The 27,202-nt window shown below is 46.7% G+C and overlaps 2 protein-coding genes and 1 long non-coding RNA gene across 8 annotated transcripts in view; 1 reads left to right on the top strand and 2 right to left on the bottom strand.

The window, feature by feature from the left end:
- Positions 1-2,554, bottom strand: part of Psi (P-element somatic inhibitor) — a 40,374-nt gene extending 37,820 nt beyond the window's left edge. For 2 of the 6 annotated variants that reach the window (XM_089583006.1, XM_089583009.1), the window contains exons 1-2: positions 2,389-2,551; positions 1,344-1,440 (exon numbers count right to left, since the gene is read on the bottom strand). In XM_089583006.1, coding sequence (XP_089439132.1) covers positions 1,344-1,440; positions 2,389-2,487 — 196 coding nt within the window. In that variant the 5' untranslated portion in view covers positions 2,488-2,551. Of the gene's footprint in view, positions 1-1,343; positions 1,441-2,388 lie in introns of all 6 variants that reach the window. The other 4 variants (XM_089583008.1, XM_089583004.1, XM_089583005.1 and 1 more) reach the window with 4 other exon arrangements.
- On the top strand, positions 1,231-16,837 carry LOC149354014 (uncharacterized). The gene is made up of 3 exons (XR_016291139.1): positions 1,231-1,537; positions 2,758-2,831; positions 12,081-16,837. It is a non-coding gene; the product is annotated as an uncharacterized LOC149354014 (long non-coding RNA).
- On the bottom strand, positions 8,353-26,379 carry LOC149354013 (uncharacterized). The gene is made up of 3 exons (XM_089583014.1): positions 25,922-26,379; positions 16,144-16,356; positions 8,353-12,590 (listed from the first exon to the last, which is right to left on the bottom strand). The coding sequence occupies exons 1-3, from the start codon at positions 25,935-25,937 to the stop codon at positions 11,737-11,739; spliced, it is 1,083 nt and encodes a 360-aa protein (XP_089439140.1). The 5' UTR covers positions 25,938-26,379; the 3' UTR covers positions 8,353-11,736.
- Between the last annotated feature and the right edge of the window lie 823 nt (positions 26,380-27,202).

The raw sequence follows: 27,202 nt of genomic DNA, 5'->3' as shown, positions 1-27,202 counted from the left end.
AAGTACTCCTGCTACAGCAGTGGCCAAGTGTTTTGGGCGAATTGGCTCAACCTGAACCCAAAAACTGCTACTGTTGTGCAAAATAACCAGATAGCACCAGTCAACACTTTTGCCCACCTGTTGCCGGCTCTTCTCTGCTCTAAAGTGCGTTCATCGTATTTTTCAGTTTTCATTTGTTTACTGGATGTTTCTATTGCACTGATCTGTGCAATTATTCGTAGCGGCAACTTGGGTTTTCCCACGTTGAACTTACACCGATACCGCGAAAACGTTACCACGTTCAGGCATTGCCGGATGCGTGTTGTATTCGGCATTCCAGGAAAAAGGCAATAAATTAACTTATGCTTTGAGAAAATTCAGCGGGAATGAAACAAACTAGATGCAGCATCACTATTCTCTCTCTAGACTTTTTGAGAGCTGGATGCATTCCTTCTGGGAATGTGGCAAGCAGTAGGTCAACTGCACACAAATTTATTTTTTATTTAGAAACTGCTGTCTCGGAGGAGAGAGATAGCAGGAGTGGCTACACGCATTAGTAAATATATAACATAGAAGCATTAAAAACAATCAACAGGTCAAACTGTCAGGCAACTGAACAACGAACTCTTCTATTGGCAACAAGCGAAGTGAGCCGTCCAATCGATTTCCCTCTGGTGCAAAGTAAGGAGTGCAAACGTTATAAGAAAACCCAAGTTGCGGCTACGAATAATTCAATCAAGGTGCACAGATCAGTGCAGTAGAAACATCCAGTACACAATCCACGACGAACACACAGAGCGGCGGAGGAGGGGCGGCGCTGCGACGAGGGTTACGAAACGCGAACGAGGAAAGAGTGCCTATGTGTCACTACATGCTGCGCTCTACGTGCAAGCGCAAAACAGACGCGCCATTTTTCAATGTGGTGCTTCTGTGAGTCAACCTCAATGCAGGCCCATGCATTACAGCAATAAACCGAACAACCGCATCAGAAACGACCTGTCGCTACAAGTATTCCAATCAAGTCAGGCTGCCTAATGCTGTGTTATTCAGGCCACACAGCTTTAGACAGGCCGGCCCATCTTTAATAAACAGGTTTAACTAACAGTTTCGTCAAGCATTCGGCAACAAAAAAAAAACTTACGAGCACAAAGCGATATAAACCCGGCGATCATTTCGCAGCCGAGGAGGCGCAGCCCAGCCGGCACACATTCAGAAGAACAAAGGCGGCCACGTGGCACGCGCCATTTGCACGCGCACCTCTCCGTGGCGCGTGCGGGACACGCACGCAGCGCGCCTTTTCGAACCCGCGAAGATTAGGCGCGAACACGCATCAGAAGAGGAGCCAGTATCGGCAGAGGACTCACCATTTCTGTCCATGCTATCCTCTAAGGGCCGCTTGGTTCCACCGCCAGGTATAGCGCTTGTCTCCGAATTTGATGGGGGGTTAATTTTTGCAGCGATCTGCGCAAGAAACGCCGGCATCGCAGTTCTGCAGGAGTCAGCGCGCCGGCCGATCGATGCACCAGTCGTAACGGACATGACGGCGCCGGCAGATAAGGTAACGAGGAACTCGACCTCTTCGAAACGCTGCTGACGCGACGCTGCGAATTGGAAAGGTCAAGCTGCCCTAGAGCTCGGCGAAAAGATATCGCGCTTTTTTCATTTGGCCGCGCTCTGCGGATGAGCGCCGCTAGTTTGCCGCCCGCGTTATATTTTTAGGCCTGTCCGGCCGTTGGAAAGGTTACCGCGACTGAAATGGTTTTTGACTAGAACAGCCGTGAGCACCGCTTAATCTAACCAAAACATTGTAAGTTTGTCGATATTTCTTCAGGTTTATTTGCTTCTTGAGAGTAGGGTCACAGACGGCAGATAAATGCCCTCCGTGAAAAAAAAAACGTCTTCGGCTCAGCGCCAACGGCAAGCGTGATCGAATTTGTTTCGGACTTCGCCACCAAACACTTAAGCGATGAAAATATCTGGGGAAATATAGCCTCAAACGAGGTGCTACTTAAGGCTGCACAGCGTGGGCAATGCGATCACGCGATAGGAGAGAACATACGCTCGAAGCATTGCCAGGCCCATGATGTGACGCCGCACAATGAAGGGCCGCACCATTAGGCTTAGCCCTACAGCGACGCTGAAACCGCTGCGACCAGACTTCTAGTGAAGTCAGCACGCCCTTTCAAGGGCTCCTCGTCGCGGAAAACCTGCAAGCGTCATGGAAACGCGCCTGCGATTCCATTTTCAAGCCGCGCTTGCTGATGCCGCAGCGCCGGTATGCCACGACGCACGCAGCTACCGGCAAACAACGCGGCGACCCCCCTCCCCCCTCCGCACGAGCGCCTACACCAGATCGGCGTTCTTGGCGCGAATGGAACGAAACTCACCCTAAACGAACGCTGAACTTACCTGTCGCGCTCTTTGCACAGCATCCGCGAACGCTGCACTAGGATCGTACCCGCTAGAAATATTTGATTGTGGCGGCGCAACCGCGGTGAAATCCGACATGCTGCAAGCCCTCAAAATGGCGGTTACACATTTATCACGTGACGCCTCGATCCACGTCGGAGGAAAACGCGAGACGCCAAGCGACGACAGAAGAATATGAACAAGGGGCGATCGAGGCGCCTCCAAGCGGTAGATTGTGCTAAGATAATCTTGCCGATACTTTCTTCTTTCAGACTACTTGTTCTAAAACTAAAAACAACTTTAACTTGTATTTATTGTTTAACATTGTTTTCATTGCTATAAGAGTTCTTTTATTTCAATCTATTTCAGTTGTCCTCTTCCGCGTGGTGGCGTAGGCAGCGTCGGTCCTCGGTGGAAGTGGCGGGCCAAAGAGCCGGATTTAAGTAGGTAAACGCATTGTGGGTTAATTAAAGGTTAGGTTGAGCTGCATTTTACTAGTTGGGTAAGTCAGCCAAGTTTAGCTTTAATCTCAGCTGCCAATGAGTTTTTTTTTTTTTATTGCTGTGCAAATCTTCAGTGAGCATTAAGTTGTGGCGTGACACTCGCAGCTGGGAAACAGAATGAGGACCTTCTGCTGTTTCGCGCTGAAGTTCCCAGTGTGGGTGTGTGCCATCTTTTGAATCTTTTGAAAGGCTAACAGCAACAACTTCCCAGGTTCAGTACGTTTCCGTTACGCACAAGGCTTTAGAGGGCATTAGTTCGAAATTATGCGTAGTAGTTTTTCGGGGAAACAGCAGTGTGAAGCTCCATGGCGCTGTTTCATTCGAGGAAAGACGAGGTCAGACTCGGCGTTATTATCGGACGGAAAAAAATTCACATGTTTAGAGCCATTGACTTAGCGTGATCTCGTGAAATCAACGCTGATCGTTGCGTTAAAATTGATCAAACTGCTTGGATCTCATTCGTTGCGGTGTAGTTGCGTTGTAGTGCCTGTGTTCCGAAACCAAGTTTCAGTGGCGTTATTGCATAAACTTCTCCAGAAGACGGGCCAGAACGCGGTTCACCTTCTACCCATTCTGCTCGATGCCATTAATTGGCGCTAGCCGCAAACTTTTTGTGCCTGGGTCCGGGTAAGCAGAAGATGGTGAACGCTTAATCATGGCTTAATGGTGAACTGCTGAACGCTTAAGGTGCGGCGATGACGCATACGAGGCATGTGAGCTCTGTTACGTCAAACTGTAAAATAGATAAGTTATCGACTACCGCGGTAACTTGAGATGGCCAAAAAAGGCGTTATAGTTCTCTAGCGCATTGACGTCTTTCACATGTTATGTAATTTACCATATTTACGGTGTTGCTCAGTCTTGTGTGGCTTTTTTGCACGACAGTTCATGTTGTCATAGTAACACATTGTTATGCAACCACAAAACATGCTTACAAAGGCAAAATCAAAAGGCACGATGCAATTTCAGCTAATTTTTGTTCCTCTTTGTGGTGGAGAAAGAAAGAGCTTCCAGGTGCCTTTCGGTTAATGCTTGCAGCAAAACATTGTTTGAAGAAGGCAGCTTCAAGAGCAGCAAGTTAGCCTTATGCATGCAACCATGGAAAAAATTTAGTTTGTGATATTTCAGTGTCAATGAACTGTACGCTATGTTTTAGTAACTTGTGGAATGTTCCTTTTTGTTTTTGCAGAATAACCTACACTATATGAACATTCTGCATAGGCTGCCAGGGCCATGCAAAGCTATGCAAACAAATTTCTAAATCTGCTTGCTTGTTCACACTTGGATCTTGCACCTAGACATCATTGTCTGGCATTTTGTTGAGATACAAAATTCAGTAGCAGAAACTCTCCTTTGAAACAGCAGTTAAGTGAAAACGTGTGCAAATTATATGCACCTGCTGGAATTGTAAATCCTGATGCACACTGTAAATGCTCGCAGCTTGTGTACTTCCGAAGTAATATGGCTTCTTACGGGAAGGTATTCTTTGCAAACGAGCTCAGAAGTACGGTTGAGTATGCTTGTTCTATACATGTTTGGGTTTCTGTTAGCAAAGCTAAGTAACAACATATTCAGCACATTTGGTTGGTTGGTTGGTTTGGTTGGTTTGGTTGGTTTATGGGGTTTAACGTCCCAAAGCGACTGAGGCACATTTGTGTAGTTGCTGTGTTGTATTGGGCTTAATGGCACATAGGCAGCTAAGGCCGTCATGCACCAAGCACGCATTTGTGTAGTGCTGGAGGTACAGTCACTGTATTTATGGCAGCACCTCCAATTTACTTTTGAAACGATGCTCATATGAAATCCTTTTGCGTTCCCATTTTGCCATCTGACAGCAGTCGTCTGCTGTGCTTCTCCTAGATTGTTGTGGGTTGTTTCTGAACCTATAGGTTTTGAAGCAGCTCATCTTTCTTTTTTATTATTTCAATGCTTTGTTTAGCCTGAAGGCATTGTTGAAGGATGTTTTCCACAGGAAATGAGATGAAATAAATAGCAACAACACAGCTGAGAACAGACAAACTGAGACATCATTGCTGTTTGCAGCTCATCCTCAAATAACAGTGACTTGACCAGTAGCATTAAACGTATCAGTATCGTACGCAGTGGGACCAGCAAACAAACATAGGAGCACAGGACAGCACTGGACTAACAACCGAGGTTTTACTAAAAGGTGGTCAACTCGGGAAACCAAACAGTGCTTGCGCATCGGACGCGCAAACACCCACTTGGAGAGTCACCTAAAAGCCCAGCACTTCTACTGGTGCTCTTGTGTTTGTTTGCTGGTCCCATTATGCATGACAGACACCAGCTAGCCCATGTGGTTGACTTGTTATATTATGAGTAATCGTGAAAGAAGGCATGCAATGCTCGGTCATGAATAAATTAAGAAGAAGCAGTTTTGCGCTCAGTTTGCTATCTAAAAACATGATCAGCAAGCAAGTAGAAAACTTCTTAGCCTTCTCACTGCTTGCCACATGCTCACTTGGAGAGGAAGTCAGAGCCTTCAGGTGATGTAAAACTACATTTATTGATTTTTAAAGGTCCTTTTCTCTGGCGGAGCACGACGAATTTTGCAGCGCCGCGTCGGCCGCGCATCTTTTTCAAGCATCGGCGCTCCTCTCCTGACACTGCAGTCGGAGCAGCGGGCGATTAACCGCTCGCGACAGGGAGAGTTTGACAAGTTTTGTACTACTTCATGCTGTTGCTTGTTTGTAAATGTTATTACTGTAAATGAATCAAAATGACACACCTAGAGTCATTGCTTCAAGCGACAGGTCTGCTTGCTCTTTTCTGTCCACCCACTGTGGGTTATGGCTATTACTGCTTCTTCCATTTGTGGAACCTTCAGAAATGTGTGCCTGCTTTGGCGGGATCAGTCTTGCCATTATTCTTGCTCCCTGTTGCACTGCCTGTGCAGTCCAATAAATCCCAGCAAACCACAAACCTCTCAGAGACGTCTAGCTGATAGGTTTGTGGTTTGCTGGGGTGATAAGAGCAGTCTGTGCAGTGTTTGCACAAACAGCTGCATACAGCACGAGAAGGCATCCTGTAGCTCCATCGTACATTTGTCAGTTCTTTTTCCTCTCATGTTACTGTTGTAAGCATAAAATGCATTCTCTGTTTGTGCCAGAGTATGTTCCATGTCGACAAAGAAAGTAGGCAGAGCGTCTTCACGTTTAACCCACTGTGCTAGGGGCGGCAAAGACATAGCATGGAAGGCTCAAGCATGCAAGGCCATTGCTTTGCTCCCAAGTATGGTGCAGGAAGGGCAGATTTTCTCCACAGCTAATGCTGAGGTGGCCAGCACTGAAGGGGAAAACAATATGACGTGTGTGCCCACATTGCAAGCATCCGAAGAGTGGTTTGCTCCCCGAGACTCTATGCCATGTCTCATCACAGCTGAAGCTTTGTTTATTGTGTTCAGGCATGGCAGATGCAAAGTTTCATTGGAAGCTCGTGAAGGTCACTTACCACATTTCAGGAAGTTTTTCAGGGCTATTGCTGATTTTTGTACACAAAGATGGGTGCTTTTAAGACAGTGGCAATATCATTTGAAGCAGGCAGGTGTAGAGAAAACATTGCGTTTCGAATCTTGTGAACAGCTTAAGATCCTCGTTGCATGTTGTTAACACGAGAGACGCACAAAACACCGTTTCTGGAACTAAACATGCCAATGCGATAGCCCATATAAGCAGCCTTTGCACTCAGTTTGTAGAAAACGAGCTTTAATTATGCCTCCATATACGTAACAAGATCCTTTGGCCATCCTGTGGAAAGCAGCGTCAAGAAGCACTCGTGTCGCTCTCTCACCAGGTGCAAAGAGGACACTAGCTTTGCAGAGGCACACTGCACTTGTGAACAAACCCTCTAGTAATTTGTGGTGAACAGTACGGCACAGGCTCTTGGTTGGGGGCCATGCTGGAGCCACAAAACTAAGTGCCTGCGTCAGTAAAGTTCAGGCTTGCCGTTTATTTCCAAGACAGGTGGCCGTAGTAAAATAGCAATGCGATTTGCTGTTCACCTGCATACACATCTTGCCACTATCTTTACTCTAGCCGAGTAGGTCACGTATTGCACTGGCAGGGCATGAGCGTTTGTATCTATGCACTGAGCCACCCACATTGGCTGTAATGCAGCAGAGTTAAATTGCTTTAGTGGTAGTTTGTCAAGACAGGGAAAAAACATGAACCAAAACTGGATGTGTTGAAATTGCAGCCCAGCAGACATTGCAGTGGCATCACCCCTGATGTTGGTATGCGAGGAGCACACACTAGTGTGATTAAAGGTGCGCTAAGGAAGATTTTGAGTTTGTCTTTTTATCGGGGGAGCTTGATCTACTTGCTGCGTGTATTCTTAGAAACTTATAATTATCCTGTGTGGCTGATTTCCCTATTAAGCGGGAGCAGGTGGTCGGGTGCATCACGCCTGCGGCAGCAAGAGAGGAGAATACATTATCTACTTCTCTAGGGCTTGTTATTTCAGTAATATGTTGTCTGAACCACAAATATGTAGCGGTTTTACCAAACTATTACCTACATCATGTCCAAAAAGAGTAATAAAAATTACTTTGGGTGTCTTCACGGATTATAGTATTTTCATTGGCCATTGCAGAGTGATGAGGTTGAGCCTTACAAAGTATTTTTGTTCCCGTGGGCTCAGTTTGCAGCTATGTTGTCTGCGACTGAAAATATTTATCACGGGAACCCAAAGAACAAAATAAAAGCAAAAGCTAATATTTCCAGAACACTCTTTAGTGCACCTTTAATGTGAAATTGTGTGGCTCCCCTCTTTTGCCTAATCAGGTTTAATATGTAAACAGTAAAACATGCACAGAACTTTTGCAAGGGTAGCGTTGCCCTCTTTTCTGATATGTTACTGAAGGACTGGTAATTGACCCGTGGAGCTTTTTTGTAAAGATTTTTTTTAATTAAAAAGCGCAATAGCTTCTCTCTCTATCATTGCAGGTATTGTACGAACTCCTGTATCATCTGTGACAAGTTTCTTTCTTTCCCCGCCTTTACCAGTGCCCTTTGGGAATTATTGGAGGAATGACAGGAACATACTGTGTAAACATTAAGCATGATAGTATGCTGTGTCCGCCTCGGTGGCTGAGTGGTTATTGTGCTCGGCTGCTGACCCGAAAGACTCGGGTTCGATCCCGGCCGCGGCAGTCGAATTTCGATGGAGGCGTAATTCTAGAGGTCCGTGTACTGTGCGATGTCAGTGCACGTTAAAGAACCCCAGGTGGTCGAAATTTCCAGAGCCCTTCACTACGGCGTTCCTCATAGCCTGAGTCACTTTTGGACGTTAAACCACATAAGCCAAACCAAACCATAGTTTGTTAGGAGTGAGGTTTGGTAAAGATGTGTTACTACGAAATGAGGATTCAACAAAATGACACCAATTTTTTTTGTCCCGCCAGAAAACTTCTGTTTCACCAAACATTAAGACAAGGAAAGAGTTGTGCGTCTATTGCTTTAATGTCAAGGAGTCATATAAAAATACCTGTTGCAGACCACAGCGGCCACCACACAGGTCAACAACTCCTAGAATTCCCATCGGCCCACATCAACCAAAAGGATGTAAAAATACCATCCAGCCATGTGGACGCATTGCTTACAGTCAACCGCCACTAATCGGGAACAGGAGTAAAATCTGCTGGCAGACAATCATCGTCTCAGTTCTATCAGAATTCATTGGCAAGGACTGGCAACTTAACAGGTGCAAACCAAGGAAAGTACATACTTGAATGTCCGCCAACACACACTAATCCATTGAGTTAAAAATAAATGTGCACATGAAAAATAGCTTCGCTATAGTCGAATACAATTCAAGAATGAAGCGACTGGTGCCCCTCAAAGCAGGCTGTCCAGCCAATTGCATCAACCGATTCTCATGAAGTCATGGCTAATCCCCATGGACTTACTAGCGTGACATTGCAGAAGGTGGCAGATGAAAGGGGATGAACCACGGATTAATGGGCGGATGCGGGTCTTGATATCGCAATAAAGTCTTTTTAGTAAAAGCAGTTTTTTATACTAAATATACTTCAGACTATATCTCGGCAAAATACACGCTCAAAATGATCCCAAAGTACAAAAAAAAAGACTATTTTGGGGTTGCGGAGCTAAAGAACAAAGCACGAGCTTTTAAATGACATTCCACTCTCGCGATCGCAATTCCAAAACCACTCTTCGATCACCGCCATTTTGCAACCACTTGAAAGCTTGTTTTGCGCCCTTCCGTTGACATTATTCAAGATGACACCAGAAGAGCATAGCCAGCACTAAAGCCATTGTCTCGCAACTCAATAAGTGCACGCAGATTTCAAGCCTCATTATCGCCGTTCGTAATTTTACAAATAGTCTACTTTGCAGCCTTTTTCTCTTAGCTTGCCATCAATGTATTGTGGAGGAGTAGAACTAAGTAGTGGCGCTATTCTTACTGGCTTTCACATCATGCATTACATTTAATTAGTTACTTTCCTAAATTACCAGCCAACTCATCTTGTGCATTCTATTCATAGCTTTTTTTTTTTTTAACAATATATGTTTACCGGGACAGGGGTAAAAAACATCACCGCCACACAAAGTGCATCTTGGACGATGCAGTTCTGTAAATATCTTCTAGTACTTTATAAACATTTTCAGGCTAACGGGCTGTAATGAAAAGCCCCATTAAAACCACAAAACTTCTTATAACTTGTATTCTAGTTGAGCTATTTAAAATCAGATTGCATACTTTCATTGTGATCATGATAAGGATGCTATCAAAAATTTAAAAAACACATTTTAACACAAGCATCCCCTCTTAATCGCATCAACCGCCGCGACGTCTTGAAAATCGGTCGACCCCACTGGCTGGAGGGCCTCCTCTGCCACATCTTCTTGAGTTGTGCCCGATGACAGCCACGTCTATCACAGCCACGGTGAGCGTGTTTGTGATAAATAGCAGTGAATGGCTTGGAAAATTCAAAAACTCTATAAAAGGCAAGCACAATAACGTTCACAATGCATGAATGGACGTACAAATCAAGCTAAAGCAGTATGCATGCATGTAAAAAAAAAAATAGGCAAAAGCCATCGATGGAAGTATTTTGCACCTCATTCAGTTTTTGCACTGGCATTAAAATTAAGAGAAAATACATGACATGATCTTCACTCTATTAAATGATACAAAAACAAATCTAGCCATGTTTAATTTTTTTTTTTTTCAGTGACAACACCAAACTTGCAAGAGCTGTGTGTGCAGTTTTGTGCAGCTGCTGTGAGCTAACAGGGGAAGCGTAAACTACTCGGCTGGTCGCGCATGAATGTAATCCTCAAGCCCTGCACTTCCAGCTCTGTGCTCCTCATTTATGACCTATCCTTGGTGATATCAGTGCTCTATACATCACATAGAATGGTCTGCAGCGTAGAGCATGCAATTTAAATCAAAGTCAATAATTCACGATTAGATGCTGCTAGGTGCGCAAGAGCAAGTTCCTTCACTGAAGTGCTGGCCCGAAAGACGCGGGTTCGATCCCGGCCGCGGCGGCTAGAATTTCTTTGGAGGAGAAATTCTAGAGGCCCGTGTACTGTGCGATGTCAGTGCACGTTAAAGAACCCCAGGTGGTCGAAACTTCCGGAGCCCTCCACTGCGACGCCCCTCATAGCCTGAGTAGTCGCTTTGGGACGTTAAGCCTTGTGAAACCAAACCAAACCTTCTTTGGAGTGGTTTTAAGCACTGAAGATATGGTGATAGTGGCCAATTCCTGCCAGCTGCTGCAGGAGAGCAGGAATTTAAGGGGTATGTTTAACTGCTGCAGTTCTTGGTCCCAATGAGATCACTGCATCAGGCTCGCTGGAAGGGTTTCGAGTACGGTGCATTGGGAGCATAGAACAAGGATGTGGCATACATACATAACATTTCATAGGCCAGACAAAAGTAATGCAAGCTTTCATGAATTCATTCAGCATCCAGGTAGCAAAATTAAGAACATACTCCCTTAACCATTTCACCACAGTGTGATGTTTGTGTCCCATCCTTGACCTTGATCCAAATGAGCTTCACACTCGAAGGCCTTCACAACCAAAAACAACCCATTGAACCTAAATTAAAGAGCTGTCACTTTACAAGAAGGCCTGCAGTATGTACTGTGCTATGAGTGTGTACCACAACTACCAAAATGCACATCAGCTTGGTGAAGGTGAATGTCGGCCGTGCATATCAGAGGTTGCTTTTTACCACTGTTGCTTGGTGTGGTGAGTTGCTGCTTGAACCTTAGATAAATGCTCTCAGCCTTAAGCAAGTTGAAAGAGCGCTGTTTAACGAAAGGTGAAGGAGGGAAATGTCCTGCTGATTACAACCTTCGTCAACACGCCAGCAGTGACTGTACTCCATTTTGCGCTTAACGGCAAATGAATGAGCACACCGCGAAAAATTTGAGGATGCCACAGGAAGTATTGACCTTTCAGGGAGTACTGAGCTGAGGCATAAGTTGCCAACACTGCCGTGTTTCCGTAGTGAAGTGAGTAATGACCCCTTCATGTGTTGCTGTGTTGTGGTTTATATTAAGCACAATAGTATATTTCGCCCGTATCACTGCTTTTGGAAATCATTAAGCCAGTGCCAGTAGATTCCGCAGAGTGGTGGTATGCACACTGGTGAAGGAAATACAACACATTCGCCGCTCTGAATGTGCTATAGTTCCCAGCTCTTCCCACTAACCTTGTAATTGGCTGGAAATGGTGCACATTTCAGCGAGTGCATGTGTGCTGAGAGACTAGTGTCAACAGTTCTGTAGGTGTCGGCAAAAGGACTTAAAAGAGCAGTAAAAAATGGCATGCAGAAGTAGGAAGCATCCTCAATATCGCCACATGGGAACCACGCTACTAAACCTGCGATGATTTTTATCCACATACTCAAGGAATGGTCTGCCCAGCCGGGCACAAATCTCAGCCAGTGCCCGGCAGTCAGCCTCAGCTTCATGTGCAACAGGCATCTCTGTTCCCATGACGCGCTCATAAACGTTACACAGCTTGAACCTGATGTTTCTCTTGCCATTCACCGACCTGCTGCCACCAGTAAAGCTCGGCGGCGCAGTCACCGAACATGGCAAAGCCAAACCACTTTCATGTTCGGACAGCATATGAGGAGCACCATTGTTTCCGTTTACCACTGTCCCACTTGACAGGCTGCCACTTGCAGTTCGGGGACCCACGTCTGAAGGAAACAGCCTCCGCGCCACTGGTCGGTGCTGCGAGTGGCTTCCGGTCATCCCAGATTCAGGGCGCATTTTCTTTGGAGGTGGTGGAGCAGAGCCTTGGAACCCTGGTGGTCTCCTGAGCGGCGTCGAGTCCGCTGGCCTTGACACAGGTCGGGAAAGCTGGTCCTCCTCGTCACCCATCGATGCATCAAAGGCCTCCCAAAACTCCTGACCAAGCTCATGAAGTGCCGTGAGCTCAGTCACCTCCTGGCTATCAGCAGCATTGCCCAGTATCTCACGGAAGGCTGGCAACGAGTCGCAGCAGAAGAATGGCATCAAGTCGATGTCGAGAGAGGCGTGCTTCAACTCTGCTTGCAGCAGTGGGAAGTCAAAGTTGTCACCGTTGTGGGCCACCAGGCAGACGGGCGCTGGCAATGTGTTCAGGAACTTCTGAATCGTGTCAGCCACCTCTTGAAATGGTGGGCACAACAGCAGCTCCCAGTTGTCGAGACCTGAATAGGCAAGCAAAACAGCTGAGGACACATAGTAAAATATTTATGTACATGTTATTCAAATAATACTTATGGGCACTTATATATATATTGCATTTTCAAAACCCCTTTAAAGCCATAATGTCTGTGTGCGCAGCATATTGAAACATTTTAGTCCTTACACATCAGCATGGTACGTGTACAGATTTCAGATTTACAAATCTCTCGTACACTGTGCTAGCTGAAGCATTCCTACACAGTTTGTACAAAGACTATACCATGGTTCTTTCTTTTCCTGTAGTCGGAGTAAGAGTAAAACTGCACCAAGGAATAACCTGCCAGCAAAAGAGCTTGGTGCAAGGTGGTGAGCACTTCATATAGTCTTTGTTGTACGCACTATACACACAACTTTCAAACTACACCGTCCACCAAAAGATCATACTTAATTGGAATTGCAAGTGAAAGCTACATTCCAAGACTGTAACTCTCGTAACAAGAATAGTACAATATAGAAAACATGCAGTTTGCAGTTTCATATAGACTGGCACAGAACCATGTGCATAAGCTTGTCACAAAGCCTAGCTGTGTTTAGAGTTGCTACCAAACCAGCTTTCTTTCCAGGAAAGTCTTCTCCCGTAAGTGGCTTCAATATATCAGAGGCCTTACAGGTTTCACTGCCACTTTACCACAGCAGGCGGTGGTACTCAGGAGCTTTCACATATATAGCTGATAAGGGAGCTTCTGATGAGGGAGTTTTCTTTTTAGTGCCACTCCGGGTTGAGGGTAACCTGCCAGGTGTATGTATATATGTACATACACACTGCCCAGCATGGCAGGTGGCAGTTAAACTAATGACTGGCATGGGTCTTGCAAGCACCTGACATCACTGGGCAGTGAGGCATCGCTTAACCACTGCACCAGGAATGGTGTGAGGACACCCAGGGATCTACAAATGCACAGTAGAGAATGAGCAATTCCACACATATGGACATTAACCCATTACCGCTATCTGAACAACTTCCATCGTGAACAATGAATCCAACCACCAGAACCGAAGCAAAAACTGAAGTGCTAGCACACCTAATTCGCATCTGGCCTAACTACACAAATCGACCATCTTTTTTTTTAAGCAACATTCATTGCTTCCGAGAATAAGGGCGTATATAATGTTGTTCAAAAGAAAAGGATGGTAAATGGGAGGGAGTTTCTCCGGGGTAAATAGCACTGGCATTGGTATAGTACAGGCATCCCTACAGTTAAGTGGAGCTTGGCTGGCAGCACTGTAAAAATTGCATTGTGGAATGCCTTTGTAGCGCGTTCACATACTGCAATTAGGTGTAGGCGAAAGTAGCACTGCTTCCAGCTACGTGCTTCAGAAGCTGTTTAGATGCTTCGTGCAAGTGCAGTAAAATCTCCGTGATGCAATCACTGCTGATACGAATTCACAAAATTCCGCGCCCGAAGCACGTTGTGTACAATGGGCAAAATAGGTTCCGACCACTTTTCCGCCCTCCCCACGGATGATACAACCGTGGTTGTCGCAACCACATCCGCAGCAAATGCTGCCCTCGCGTCACCAATGCCGCGATCGCTAGTCGCACTGCACTCAGTACTCACCAGGGGCACTGAACAGTGATAAAGTCCCACACATTACTGACACCACAATTGGCACTCTCGCAGTACGCAGTAGCAAGCACACGGTGGTGGCGCGCAGTCATAAATAAATCCCGTCAGCCGTAAAAAAATTTGTGTGAGTACATTTCCCATGGTTCAGCACAAGGAGTTGATTAGCTTTTTTTTTTTTTTTGATACAAATTTCGGCTGAGAATTGTATCAGCAAGATTCTACAGCATCTCTCAGTGGCATTTACCTTTCCAAAAAAGCTGGTCTATTACACCTGCTGCACATTCTGCTTGATCAAGAGCGCAATAACCTTATGATTGATTTCTTAAGTGTACACCATGGTTCTTGCTTCACTTGGAGGCGATTAAAGCGTGCCCCTCACACTCACTACTGAGAGTAGCACTAGTTTGCTGGTTATATACTGCCTCCACTTTTGCCGTAAAGCATGCATCTGCTGCTAGAGCACAGGGGGATGTCGTAGAAGTTTTCTTTTTTGTATGAGCTTCCTGCTTTCTTGCTGTCATACATTTTCATGTGAAGTTTGTGAACCTTTCAGTGTTATTTTCTTATTTTTGCTGTCTTGTGTTTGTATATTTATTCGAGCAATGTTCCACTGGTTGATATGTTTTGATGAATTTATGTCTAATAATGGTGACCTCTGTCCGATAACACTTTTCACTTTATGAATGCATGATCCCTTTTCATACGAGACCTGTGCTGTGTGCGTTGTTTTACGTGGTGAATTATGTCTGCTTTGTTGATTAGTTCTGTTACTGTTTTGCTTGAACCATTATGTGTTTGTTGTCTGCTCCTTTATTAATTCTGTATGTAATGTTCTTTTAGTACTGTATTTGCAATTGCTGCATTTTGAATTCCCTAAGTTCAAAGTTTGTATATTTTGTTCTGAAAATTGCAGTGTTTCCAAACAAAGTAAGGGTCTAGGGACCTAGTCAGGTACACAGTACCTTTTGTCCCTGATCCTTTAGCTTTCTGTGCACAGAAACTAAGAAAATAAATAACATGTTCAAAGCTGTAACACTATAAAGCTCCAGGTGCTAAAATTTGGCTACTCCTACTGTTGACTTGGAAAAGGAAAATGGTTTGGTGGCTGTATCCCAGTGCATTGTATAACTTCTGTGTATTGTCCTCATAATTAACTGTATGCTCTGTTTATAATACAAGCAACAGATAAACAAAAGACAGTTGCGCTGTATTTATTTCCACACATTGCAGCCTTCCGAAATGTCTCACTCTCTCTTGGAGCTTCTCCACGGTTTTCACAGATATACTTTCAGCTCCACCTAGAGCTTCACTGTGTTGAAATCTCAACATGTATGCTCAGCCTTGTGCTATGGTTTAGCCTGAGGGCAGTTTGATTTGATCACAAGCATTTATTACACTGTACCTGATGCCATCCTCCATCTTTTTGCAAAATAAGCTGCTTCTACTGTTACTTTGACACACTGAGAATTGTCCTTTTTAAAAGTGCTATTGGTTTTCATAACACTTGCTAAGAAGCTACGATGTACTGTCACGATCAAGAGTTTATGGGACGCAAGTGTGCAGAAAAAAATTTCAGTGCAGTCACAAAATCCACTTGCTTAAAACGAGTTAGGATATAAGCATGCTATATCCACTGGTAAGAGTGCCATGCAACTGGGTGGTGAGGCAGAGCTGCATTAAACTTTTTTCCAAAAACACGCATCCCATAAACTTTTGGTCACAATAGTGCAATGGTCTTGGATAAGGCATTGTTATGCTTAGTGCCATGCATGACTTCTTTCAGCACACATGCTCATCCAAAATGTAACAGAATTTATCATGTATCATGCACAATGAAAAGGATTACTCTGACGAAACTGTTTTGGAGTGACCTGGCCTTGCCAAAGGATGGGACACATAGGCCCTCGTACAGATATTAGACCCAACAGAAGCAGCACAAGTAGCTCACGAGTGATATCAGCAGCTTGGCACGTGACGGCACTCCGTGGCTGCACACAGTAGGTGAGTTTGTGCACGCATCGCAGTGAAGGCTGCAGGTGCTTCCGTGCCACAGCAATCAGTGACAGCTCTATCACGTTCACCATCTTCCGGGGCATTGTATCTGGCAGGCCTGTCGACTCCAGGTCCAAGAACACAAAGGTCTTAATCTCTTGTTGTTGGCCTGTGGTTATATGTGGAAAAACAGGAAGTAATTACTCAACAAAATTTCTCTAGCTGGGTACAGTGGAGCCATTTACTGCAAAAATTTTGAGCAAGCCGCAAGAAAAATATGATGCAGGAATGAAACGTTGCACCTAAGAATTGGTCCACCACGTGGGTCATTTCCACACTGTAAAATCCGCATACCTAAGCCCGTGCTAGCACTCCATGAACAAGAACAATCACGTATGTGAAAGGGAAGAAAAAAATGCATTGAAGATAAGTCTTACATAAAAAAAACGGCACGTACCACCACCACAGGCTTGCCGCCTCGATGGCTAGCTAGAGGTGCAATCGCAGCACCTCCACCAAATGTTCCTGAGCGGCAAGCCAAAGAACATGACTGGAGATAAAGGAATGATTTATTGTCCGGCAGAACACGCACTGTTGCCCGCTTCATCTTCTTCTCCTGAGACTTTGACGAATGCTTATTTCTGAGTGTGTGAGCAGATGGTAATGATGAATGATTATACATTAAGGGCCGGCAGTCCTGAGTGCAAGGAGGGAGAGTTGGCACATTGGAGTGTTCCAGAATATTTTTAACTGCCTGGGGTTTTTTTAACATGCACCAACACGGCATGGCACATGGAAGTTTTGCATTTTGCCTCCATCAAAATGCAGCCACAGCAAGCATTTAAGTGGACTACAATTTCAATGGATCTACAACATGCCGAAACTTCTGCAGTCAAGTGACAGCTCTGATTAAATAAAGCTGCCAGAGCCCAGTTTCAGTGCAGTCAATATATTCATCATTTCAGAATAATATTTATCTCTTCCATAACCAGTAGGGAATATACACGAGTACTGATGTATTTTAGCTACAGAAAGTCTAGCGCATGCTGCTTAAAAGCATACAAACTCTCGATTTTGACAGATGAAAACAGCTGAAGCAGTTACATTAGGTTACGCTTGATTAGCTTAGGTGAGGCCTTTCAGATTAAATCCACACATAGCGTATTTCATGCTTCGAGATGTTAAAAACTTGTCAAAGGGGGTAGGTCAAAGACCTTTTTCCAGAATATTTCACCCCTGAATAGCTGGGCATCAGGCTGGGGGAATGTTTGCACCAATACAAAACTGGTGGGTACTTGGCAGATTCTCAAATCAAGACTGACACGGTCAGCCTGTACGTATATAGAAAGAGAAAAAACTGGTCAAACACATTATGTTTATAGGCAGCGAATTTTTTTCTTTCTCTACAGCAGATACGGATATAAAGGAGAACTTCGTTGATACTTTTCCTGTTCATACGCTCTAAACTGTGAGCAAAAATAAATGCTGGAATTATACAAGATAGAAAAAATTAAAAAAAAACAGCAATTCCACATAGACCAGAATATATATGTACGTACATTCATAATTTCACTAAATTCTGACCATGTGATAAGTTTAGCGACCAACTGTACGTACGCTAACGCACGACCGAGCCGGGAGAAACGCGACATCAGCTGAAGCCCGGTGACTCCCAGCAGCTACGGATACTTCCCGGCCATGCACAAATGCAATGGGGCGAAGTATCAAAAAATGACGACGGTGCGGGAACATAGAAGCGCGCAGAGCCTGTGGACACTAGAGTTACTGTATAGGTTGCCAGAGTTTCGCTTTTCTTATCCCTGGGCCGCACGCACCTGTAGTGGACAAACGCGATCACACGGCTGAAAAAGCGTCTCTGCATTGCGGAGAAGCCAACTCCTCCGCATCGTTTAGCATAGACTATAATGCAGCTGACAGTGCATTGGTACACCAATTCTTGGGCTTCTCGGCATTTCATTTTGTTCGGGTACACATGTTCATTGAAAACGATGTTTTCTTATCAAAAATACGCGCTCTCATGATGCGTTCGCCAATTGTTAAGAACACGCTTGTGACTCGTGGCGTTACAACAGATGGCGCCACCCAGATAGGTCTCGGTTAGAGTGTACTAGAATACTATCTTGGTGCAGCCGACGCATTACTATAGCTAGGTGTGTCATTGGTTGCAATAGTAATATGCTTAGAATAAAGCAAGTGCGGCAGCCAAAAACAAGCGGACTGAGCCTGCACTCGCACTAACCGCTGCAATAAGTCTGCCTCCTGTATTCAAGAGTTGCGGCTTTCCCTCATAACTTGGATGCTTGGAAGCGCTATCGACACGCGAAGCGGTGAAAAGCGCAGCAGAGATCGAGCTGCCCAAATGGCTTCTCCAGAATGCATAAGTGCGATGGGCCTAAGCACCAGAAAATAACGATGACAGCGAAGATACTTATTAGCCCTTCGCCGAAACGGATACGCCATGTTTCTTTCACGCTAAAAAAAACGCCGCAAAGCGGATAGAAACTCGAGGCCCTCGAAAAATGCTTCACACTTTGCACCAACAGGTGCTTGTACAATTCTTGTTTTTTTTTTTTTTTTCATTTAAGCAGTGTTAGAACGTACACCCCTTCCAATTTTTAACGGTATCACGCCAGCATCCACGTTCGCTTGATCAACGCCCTATGACGGAACAAATTCGCAAACTCGCCGAGAGTTGCCGCATGCGCAAAGCCAGGTCACGGTGGCCGTCGTCTGCCGGTCTGTTCCAGGAGCTGCGCAGTGCCCCCGACCTTTTCCCATCGCAGGCCACAGCCATATCCGCACACAACTACAAACAAAACAAGAGCAAACGAAAGACTGATCGCAAGGTTCGTTCGAGAAACGCTGAGTAAAGCTGTCTGCAGCTGGGTGGCACGTGGCTTCTCCTGAATAACGGCGGCGCGTATGCGAGCAGTACGGGTTGTGCGCAGCTCCTGGAATAGCCTAGCAGACGACGGTCACCATGAGCTGGTCTTCGTGCGCATGCGGCAACTCTCGGCGAGTTTGCCGATTCGTTCCATCATAGGGAGCTGATCAAGCGAACGGTCGATGCTCGCATGATACCGTTAAAAAATTGGAAGGGGTGTAGTACATCTTCTAGCATGATGCGGTTTTCCCTCGCATTTTTTTTTTATATATATCGACGTTCTTAGCGGAGAAAAAAAATGCACGGGTTCTTCACCATGGCAAGTTCCACAAACTGTCAACATCAACATTCCCAAACGTTTGTTTGGCCCTACTGCCCACACATGGCCACACACAGGACCATCGCCCGAACCCCAGCCCGTATGTCCGATCAAGGCGCAGGCAATCTGGAACACATTCGCGTTGGCCATAGCAGGTAATGGCGGGAGTTTTCGGTGACGACATATACTACTACGCCGACGTCCACCGCGACGCCATAATTACTCCATAATTCCTCCACACAGCTATGGCTGTAGAGCAAAAGAAAAAAAAACGCCAATTCTCGACGTCCTCATCTGACGAAGAGATATCAACAACGACATAGCTCTTTAATACCCCCCCCCCCCCCCCTTTCACACACACCCTACGAGAGCAAACACTAGTTGAAACAACCAGCTGGACAATCGCTGTAAAAGAGCTGCCGCTCCGGGCACGCCAATCAGAAACTGGCTATACGAAAATTTCCACGCCACACTCCACGATATCGAGCTATAGCGTGCTTGTAGCCGACTTTCAGAGGACGCTGCGGAAAAACTGAAGTTGGCCTATATCGACTGATTACCACGTTAGAGGCTATACTTCCAGTGAGAACGCAGCTTTTGTAGGCTAGAAAACGCCACATAAAGAAATACGTATCATCGCCAGGGGCCGTCCGCGCAAGCAAACTGCGGCGACCTCTCTTTGTCCGCAGATTTTTGTCCGTCCCTCTGTCCGCACAAAAAGTATAGATTGCAGTGGGATTCGAACCCCCGCCTGTTAGGTTCCAGTATGGGTAGCGGCAACATGGCGCGCTGAGGCCGTTTGCGCCAACGCTGCCGAGACCGAAAGAGGAATGCGCAACAGGCCTGTCGCCTGGCTCCTACTGAGCCATTATCAGAAGAAAGATGAAACAGATGCGAAAGACTGAATGATACAGCGCGCTTGTCGCCAAAGCGACGGCGCCGGCTACTTGAGCAAAAGCTAGGGGGAGATCGAGCGGCTCCCAATATGCCCCCCGCCCCATCTCCTTTCAGCTGGCATGCAGGTCGTTGAAGCTTATCCAAAGGGCACTTGTTCATGTAATAGTTAGCTTGCAATTAGAGCGACATGAACAACATGTTGTGCAGCTTTTCTAAAAACTGCGCTAATTTCGTGCGCAGCGAATAAGACACCATACGAGAGAGAATTTTTTTTTTTCAACTTACGAATGCGGAGTTCATATGGTTACGAAATGACCAAAGAGGTCGTGGCTCCGTGAACAAGTTGCAGCATTTTATCCTTTTGGAAAGCGCAGGCTGTCTTTCTTTGTGATGCACGTTCTCAGTCAGGTTCGGGCACGCGTTCGTACAGCCAAGCGTTCTTGTCCAAGCTGTCCGTGTTTGTTCTCTTCGTGAATGATAGTTTGTGCGTGTCTCGTTGCGAGCTAGTACTGTATATGAATATGTTCGTACTAACGCTATAGCTTCCTCGTTCCCTGCATCCGCCATACCGACCTCACCTGGAACGCGTGACTAGATTCTGGAAAACCAATGAAATTAATAACAAATGCTTGCGCCCAGACGCCCATAAAAGACGAATATTACAAGTAGATATATATTGCACATGCTATATGTTATCGCTACTGCCACGCCGGCGCTTCAGTGACATAACGAAAACAGTGCATCAAGGTATGTTTCTTTAGTGGCAACCGTCCTTGTGCATTCATAAGATCGAAACATTGAACAGCACGCGTGCATTCCTGCAGTGGGGTAATTTTGTAGGTAGGGCTAGATTCCTGAGTCTACGGCACACCGCCATCCACTCACACCTAAGGCCTGAATCGAGCGGGGCGATTTAACCACAAAATGATTTGTGGTTTATAGGGATAAATTTAACGTCCCAAAGCGACTCAGGGAATGAGGGACGCCGTAATAGAGGGCTCCGGAAATTTCGACCACCTGGGGTTCTTTAACGTGCACTGACATCGCACAGTACACGGGCCTCTAGAATTTCGCCTCGATCGATCATTAGACCGCCGCGAGCCCGTGGTCAAACCCGCGTCTTTCAGGTCAGCAGTCGAGCGCCATAACCGCTGAGCCACCGCAGCCTTAACCACAAAATTCTGAGCAATATTTACGTCTTCACTGTCGAACGAACGTCTTCGGGGAGAGAGCTGGCGATTGCAGAGGTTTTCAGGTCAAGGCCGCGTTCAACCGCATCCGAACAGCTTTTTCTGTTGTTGTTGTTTAAGTAGTGTCAAATTAATAAGGCCTGCAACCCCTGTAGCCGCGGAAAGTACGAAAAGACGCATGTCCGCTTAATGCAGAAAATGGTAACAGCATGGAGGAAGGAGAGGAGGCCCGTGTCATTTCTAAGCCTATACATGTGGGGCCATACAGCAACGGCGTCATTATTTATAAGGGGCAGCGTGGCGCCCGGCCGGCGCGCACGGGCCGTTGAAGCCACGGGCAACGGAGATGCACTACAGAGAGTGTAGACGGTGTGACTTCATATTTCGGGCGCGGGGCGGCTTCACAAACAGTGGCGTCGCGGCCTCTCATCGCAGAGAGCAACGAAAAGCTAGGATAAACACGCTGCCTCCGGAACGTGAAGTCACCTACCGGCGAGTGCAAAAACGCTTCGAAGGCACTGTTGATATCGCAGCGTTTACCACTATTCATCCAAGCCAGCAGTTGCGAGTTTCTAGCCAAGAATAGGCGCACACGCTTTTGAGCCCGTGGATACAACAGAAAAGCTGCAATCAAGACACGAGCCTTCCAGTGAAGGTTGACTACTCTACATCGCAGCGGATCGTTTCATCACCTCCACTTTGTGCCTGAAGGAACAGTGTATGAAGGCCTTTTAAAAGCCTTCGGAGTGACTTTTTCAAAAGCTATTCACCGTATCGAAGCACCGCGAGATAAGCTGCTTCGGAGACGACTGCTGTTGGTTTTTCAACAGCTTAACTGATGGAGACCACGCGCAGCTGACGGCGAGATCAATGACGTGGGCTGCAGTGACGTCGTATCCAGAACTCGATAGCAGGATTCTGGAGCTCTTCAGTAATCGGGGCCGCTTGTGTCGAACACGACAGCTATTTATTGTCTACCAAACGAAGCTCCGCGGTTATCCAAGTGCTCGAAGAGAGCAAAGCTTTTGAAATGCACGAGAAACCAAGGCAACGGAACACAGATGCTTGGGTTAGTGAAAGGCACTGTGACGACTTCGCTAAAGTTTAAGCGAGTTTGCTCGGTATACTTGACAGGAAACGGCGCGAAGGCGAATTAACTATATACACCAACTGGTTCAAATTGGTACGCTTGTGGGAGCACATTCAGGCTAAAGGCGAGAAAATACTAACTGCTCATGTACTGACGATACCGATATCTCTTGTGTTTTTTTTTGTTTTTTTATGACGAGTCATTCACTCTACCGATGTTGCACATCGTAACGACCTGGATTTTGACGCTGTCTTCGTAGTGCTGGCGCAGTTCTATCGACACTGAGCCGAGAACCTCAGTGTGAACCTGTGTACGCGTTTGTCAGTGAACAAAAAAAAAAAAACACTTTCCATATTCATGCGAACGCAGGTCCGTCAGACTGCACGCAGACCCTCTAAGTCAGGATTACCGTAATCGAGGGTTAAACGTATTCGTCGAATACAAGGCGATGTAATTATTTTTTTCTTAAGGAAATACAATTCCAGGAGGGCAAATGGAGATATCATGGGGGCACTACTGGTTCCTTTTTTTATTCTCAAAGAGAACGCGACGCCATGAGCAAGCACATATCGCTCCTAGATTTCAGTAAAAAACCGGCTTAACGACGACCTACGTCTGAATTCAGGATGGTAAGAGGTGTCTTTTTTTTTTTTTTCGCCAGCCGTATTTCGTAACTAGCGTTCGGGCATACGTGGAGTCATGCATAAAATTTTACAGGATGTCGTTGTGCAAAAATGTCGTTTTTTGCCTCGTTGCCTAGTCAGCTGGTATCCGTTCCAGTATATGCAGTATACGCATGTCCCCTCATGCCGCCAGGTTTTCCAGTGAGCTGGTCTGCCTGATCACGAAGAAATACTAATTTCTTTTTTTCTGCAAACCTGCGCACCGTAAACGTTTGTTCACTACATTTCTACTCTCTTGAATGACGATTAAGGTTTTTTGGACATATGTGCAGGTCGACTGCACCTCCCCCTTCCCCTAGTTTCGTAATAATATGAGAAGAAAAAAAGAACGGGGGGGGGGGGGGGGGGGACTTACTGGACGTTTTCGTGAACTCGATCCGTCGGGCTAAGTCGGCCTGTCGGGCTGAAATATCTCTATCTGGATCGTGTAAACGCTATCGGGTCGTGCTAAGCGTTATCGGGTTGCGCTGAATCAGCCCGACAGCAAGCGGGTGGATTGACCCCCGCAGGTTTGAGGGTCTCTACCTTTCATGCCTGGGGATAGGATTATCTGCAGGGGAGAACTAAAGCAGGAGCCGGTTTGCTATACGCACGCCGTCGCACCTCCGAGGGCAGGCGGCAGCCTCTTGTGTCACTAAGATCGAGTTCATGTAAACGCGTAATAGTCGATAGGGGGCACCTTGCTCAGCCCGACACCTGACTCGTCCCGCTGTTGTCTGGTTCATGTAAACGAAGCTTGTACAGATGCGTTGCCCGTGACGTTACTAGCGACCTGCTGGTAGTCCATGCACAGCTTCCACAGCTAGCCGTCGGAGCACGCTGCGGTGGCTATGCGGAATTACTTATCGCGAAGATTATAGATAAATGAACGTAATAAAAGCTGCGTCCAGAGATTCACATACTCGCTTGCCAGATAGGAGGCCTAATATACGAGTATACAGTATAACGTCCTGCTCTTCAGGGTCTGAAGGAAGCACTCGAAAAATTTAGGGGGATGCAGCCGTCAACCCTAGCCTCCCCTTGGCGCCGTGCGTCACTGTAGGCATCACAGAAACTAACTTAAACACCAAGCTTCTCGCTGCGCGCCTAGTCTCAAACATGGCGCTACTACGGCATCTGTGGGACCCAACTATGAATACGGTAGTGCAGCCCCTTGACAGCTGCTGTACATCGAGAATTCAGTCCAAAAAGTAACCCAGGGTTACCGCGGTTTGCGCCTCGGCGGCGCAAATCACCCAGTCGAACTTCGGCCACACGAGGAATAGAAGAGAAATCGCTCTACTTTCTCCATGCCCGGGCATGACTTGGGGGCAGCTAGACTGGAACGACTGGAAACGCGGGCCTCTCGCACCGGCAAGGGTTGTCTCTTTTGGCGTAGAAAACTAAACAATGGGCAACACGCAACCATGGGGTCGCTTGTTCCTACGTTCTCTAGCCCACGGAGAAAATAGATCAGCCGGCTGAATGTGGTGACTTCTCCCCGAGCAAATTCACGCTTAACAGTAGTTTTCCGATGATATCGGACGAGATGCTGACATCAACTGCGTTGCTGAATGAAATGAAGTCGATTACACAACCTCGGAGAATTTTAAGCGCGAAAAAAGGGCAGAGATGTTCCCAGACAAATGTTGGTACTCTGCCAAGCGAAATGTTAAACTACAAAATACGCGTCTGGCACAATAAATGGGTTTCGCTGGATTGTGGCTGGGGGGGGGAAGCCCAGGAAGAAATGGCCTGTGGGAAAGAATGGCGCGAAAAAATGACTCCTTGAGGTGCCCGTTTGGGAATGAGGCAATAAATTTGCAAATTTTTCCCAAAGTAGACTGTTTATTATTAGGCGAACTTGTGCCCTGAAGCAAAGCAAGCGAAGATACGCACGACTGCAAATCAAAGCAGAGGCGCTGAACTATCTCCGATTGTCGAGCATATATGTATACCTATGTGCACTTGCTCTCTGTAATTTGTCAGTTTGTGCTCGTTGCTAGTGTTTCGCTGCATCGCTTCAAGCTCTTCCGAACTTGAAGCAATACAGCCTCTCACCGACTCTGCAAAAGTCTGCGATATGGCTGCCGGTACCAAACGAAAGTACTATCTAATGTGTATGTCAAATTCAGTGTATCAGAATTTGGCAACATTTTGGCCTGCGAACTTTTGCCCATGACTGTACAGCACTGGCTGACCGATAGTCGCTATTTACTCCTGAAACCTGCACAAGTGCGACTTAAATCATTGCTTGAGCTACATTGCGATGGTCATGATAATGATTTCTGACTTTTCGCGTTCTACCTGCAGTCTTTCTCCCAATCTAAGAACAATTTTAAATAAACGAGCGTGTGCTTCAGCGAACAGATAAGTGGAAACAGGCAAACCAATGCATCGGAACACGTGTTCGATCGTGATGCGCTGCAACCACGTGTAACAGACCTCAAACTACAAGAAACTGCATGGATCACGCGCGCACCGCGTGACGATAGCTCCACGCGTCGGAGGAAGGCTATAGTTCGCAGGCTTTGGTTTTAACGAAAGGCATGCCCGGCGTGCTTAATACGGGAGGTATACCGGCGGCGAACAGCGTGCCAACCACCATATACCGAGATATCCGCGTAACCAAGCCCACAGTGTGTCACTATACGTAATCGATCTGACATACCGGGAAGTCGGTCCATGGCGGATGTGGTCGGCGGCTTCTCACTCGTGCTCGTCAATGCTGGAGGCTTGGTGAAACAAAGCCGCAGCAGCGACTCCTGATACCATGTATCGGCTCCCGTTTATCGCCCCGCCCTCGGGCGCCGCGCGCCCGCCGCCCCGTGCCACTAAACACAGCGCAGGGCGAAGGCTCTCGCAGCTCCCATTGAGTGGGCGCCGGGCCGCGCGGCGCGAGCGGCGGACGAACAACGGGAGCGGTTCCCGGCCCCGTCCAGGATTCTACCGCGCATCGAAGCCATGCCACAACGTAGCATGCAACGCAGCGACTTTCAGCTCATCGACGACGCCATGTTGTTTACGTCTTCCCTGGATACGCCGCCGCCGCCGACGTCATCCCGCGTAGGAAGGCGTCGCCAACTTGCAGTTTCCGCCCGTTACGGCATGCCTTCCGCGGTCGCAAGTAGTTTTCCGCAGGAGGCGGCGTACTGCTGGCCGCCACCGCACTGCGCAAATGACGTGAAAAGGTGTCTGTGTATGCATGACGTGTCCTATAGATAGTCGGCCGCTCTGCATACGTGGCTGTTTCAGCGCGCCAACGTTGACGATATCCACGGCAAACAGCAGCATAAAACGCGCGCGCCTAACAAAGGATCGCGGCGCGAAATACAAAAGCGAGAGAATGCGACTGGCGCGTTCGGAAGAGTTGTGAAATTCTTGGAAACATTTTGAATTAATATTCTGTTTACCTATACACAGGTGTAATGGTTACCGCTGAGAAGAGAACTGAATTCGAATCATTGCGGTGATTATCGCTCCGTCGGGTACTGGAGTGAGCACAGTGGCAGCAATAATTGCAGTTCATTTATCCTGAAGTCGGGCACAGGTCGCTAACGTGCGTTTAAATCGGGGGCGAATGTATTTCTTTCAGCAATTGTGCGATACCGGATATTGCTCCGATGAAATATTAATGAAATATTAAGAGGGAAATATTAATTCCCTCTCTTTGATCCCTTTTATACTGGCGCGCTGGCACTTCATTTGTCCTCAAAAGTCCACGTGCCAGTTTCCTTATGTCGAAAAAATAACAGCTCAGGAGTTACGGAGTATACTTTAGTCGCTCCGAGCCAAGGTAATGCGGAGAAGGTCGCGCTTCTGAGACGATCAGAGCTGAGGTAGCCCGATGGCTGTTTTAACCCATTAACTAGTGCTACTACGCAAATGCTCTGAATTGCTGCACCCGACCCGACGTCTTCGACGGCAAACTGTAGCGCGCTAGCGCCCTGAT

This window comes from Amblyomma mixtum, chromosome 3 (genome assembly GCF_055824585.1).
Source record: "Amblyomma mixtum isolate Tamu chromosome 3, ASM5582458v1, whole genome shotgun sequence".
Taxonomy (NCBI): Eukaryota; Metazoa; Arthropoda; class Arachnida; order Ixodida; family Ixodidae; genus Amblyomma; species Amblyomma mixtum.
Note: the sequence above shows the minus strand (reverse complement) of the source record. Positions and strands in the feature narration are given on the sequence as shown.

Excerpts from the sequence above, each read along its gene's own strand:
- LOC149354013 (XM_089583014.1), bottom strand. Across the intron at positions 12,591-16,143 it reads CCAAGCTGCTGATATCACTC|GTCTCGACAACTGGGAGCTG; the intron begins GTGAGCTACTTG and ends TTGCCTATTCAG.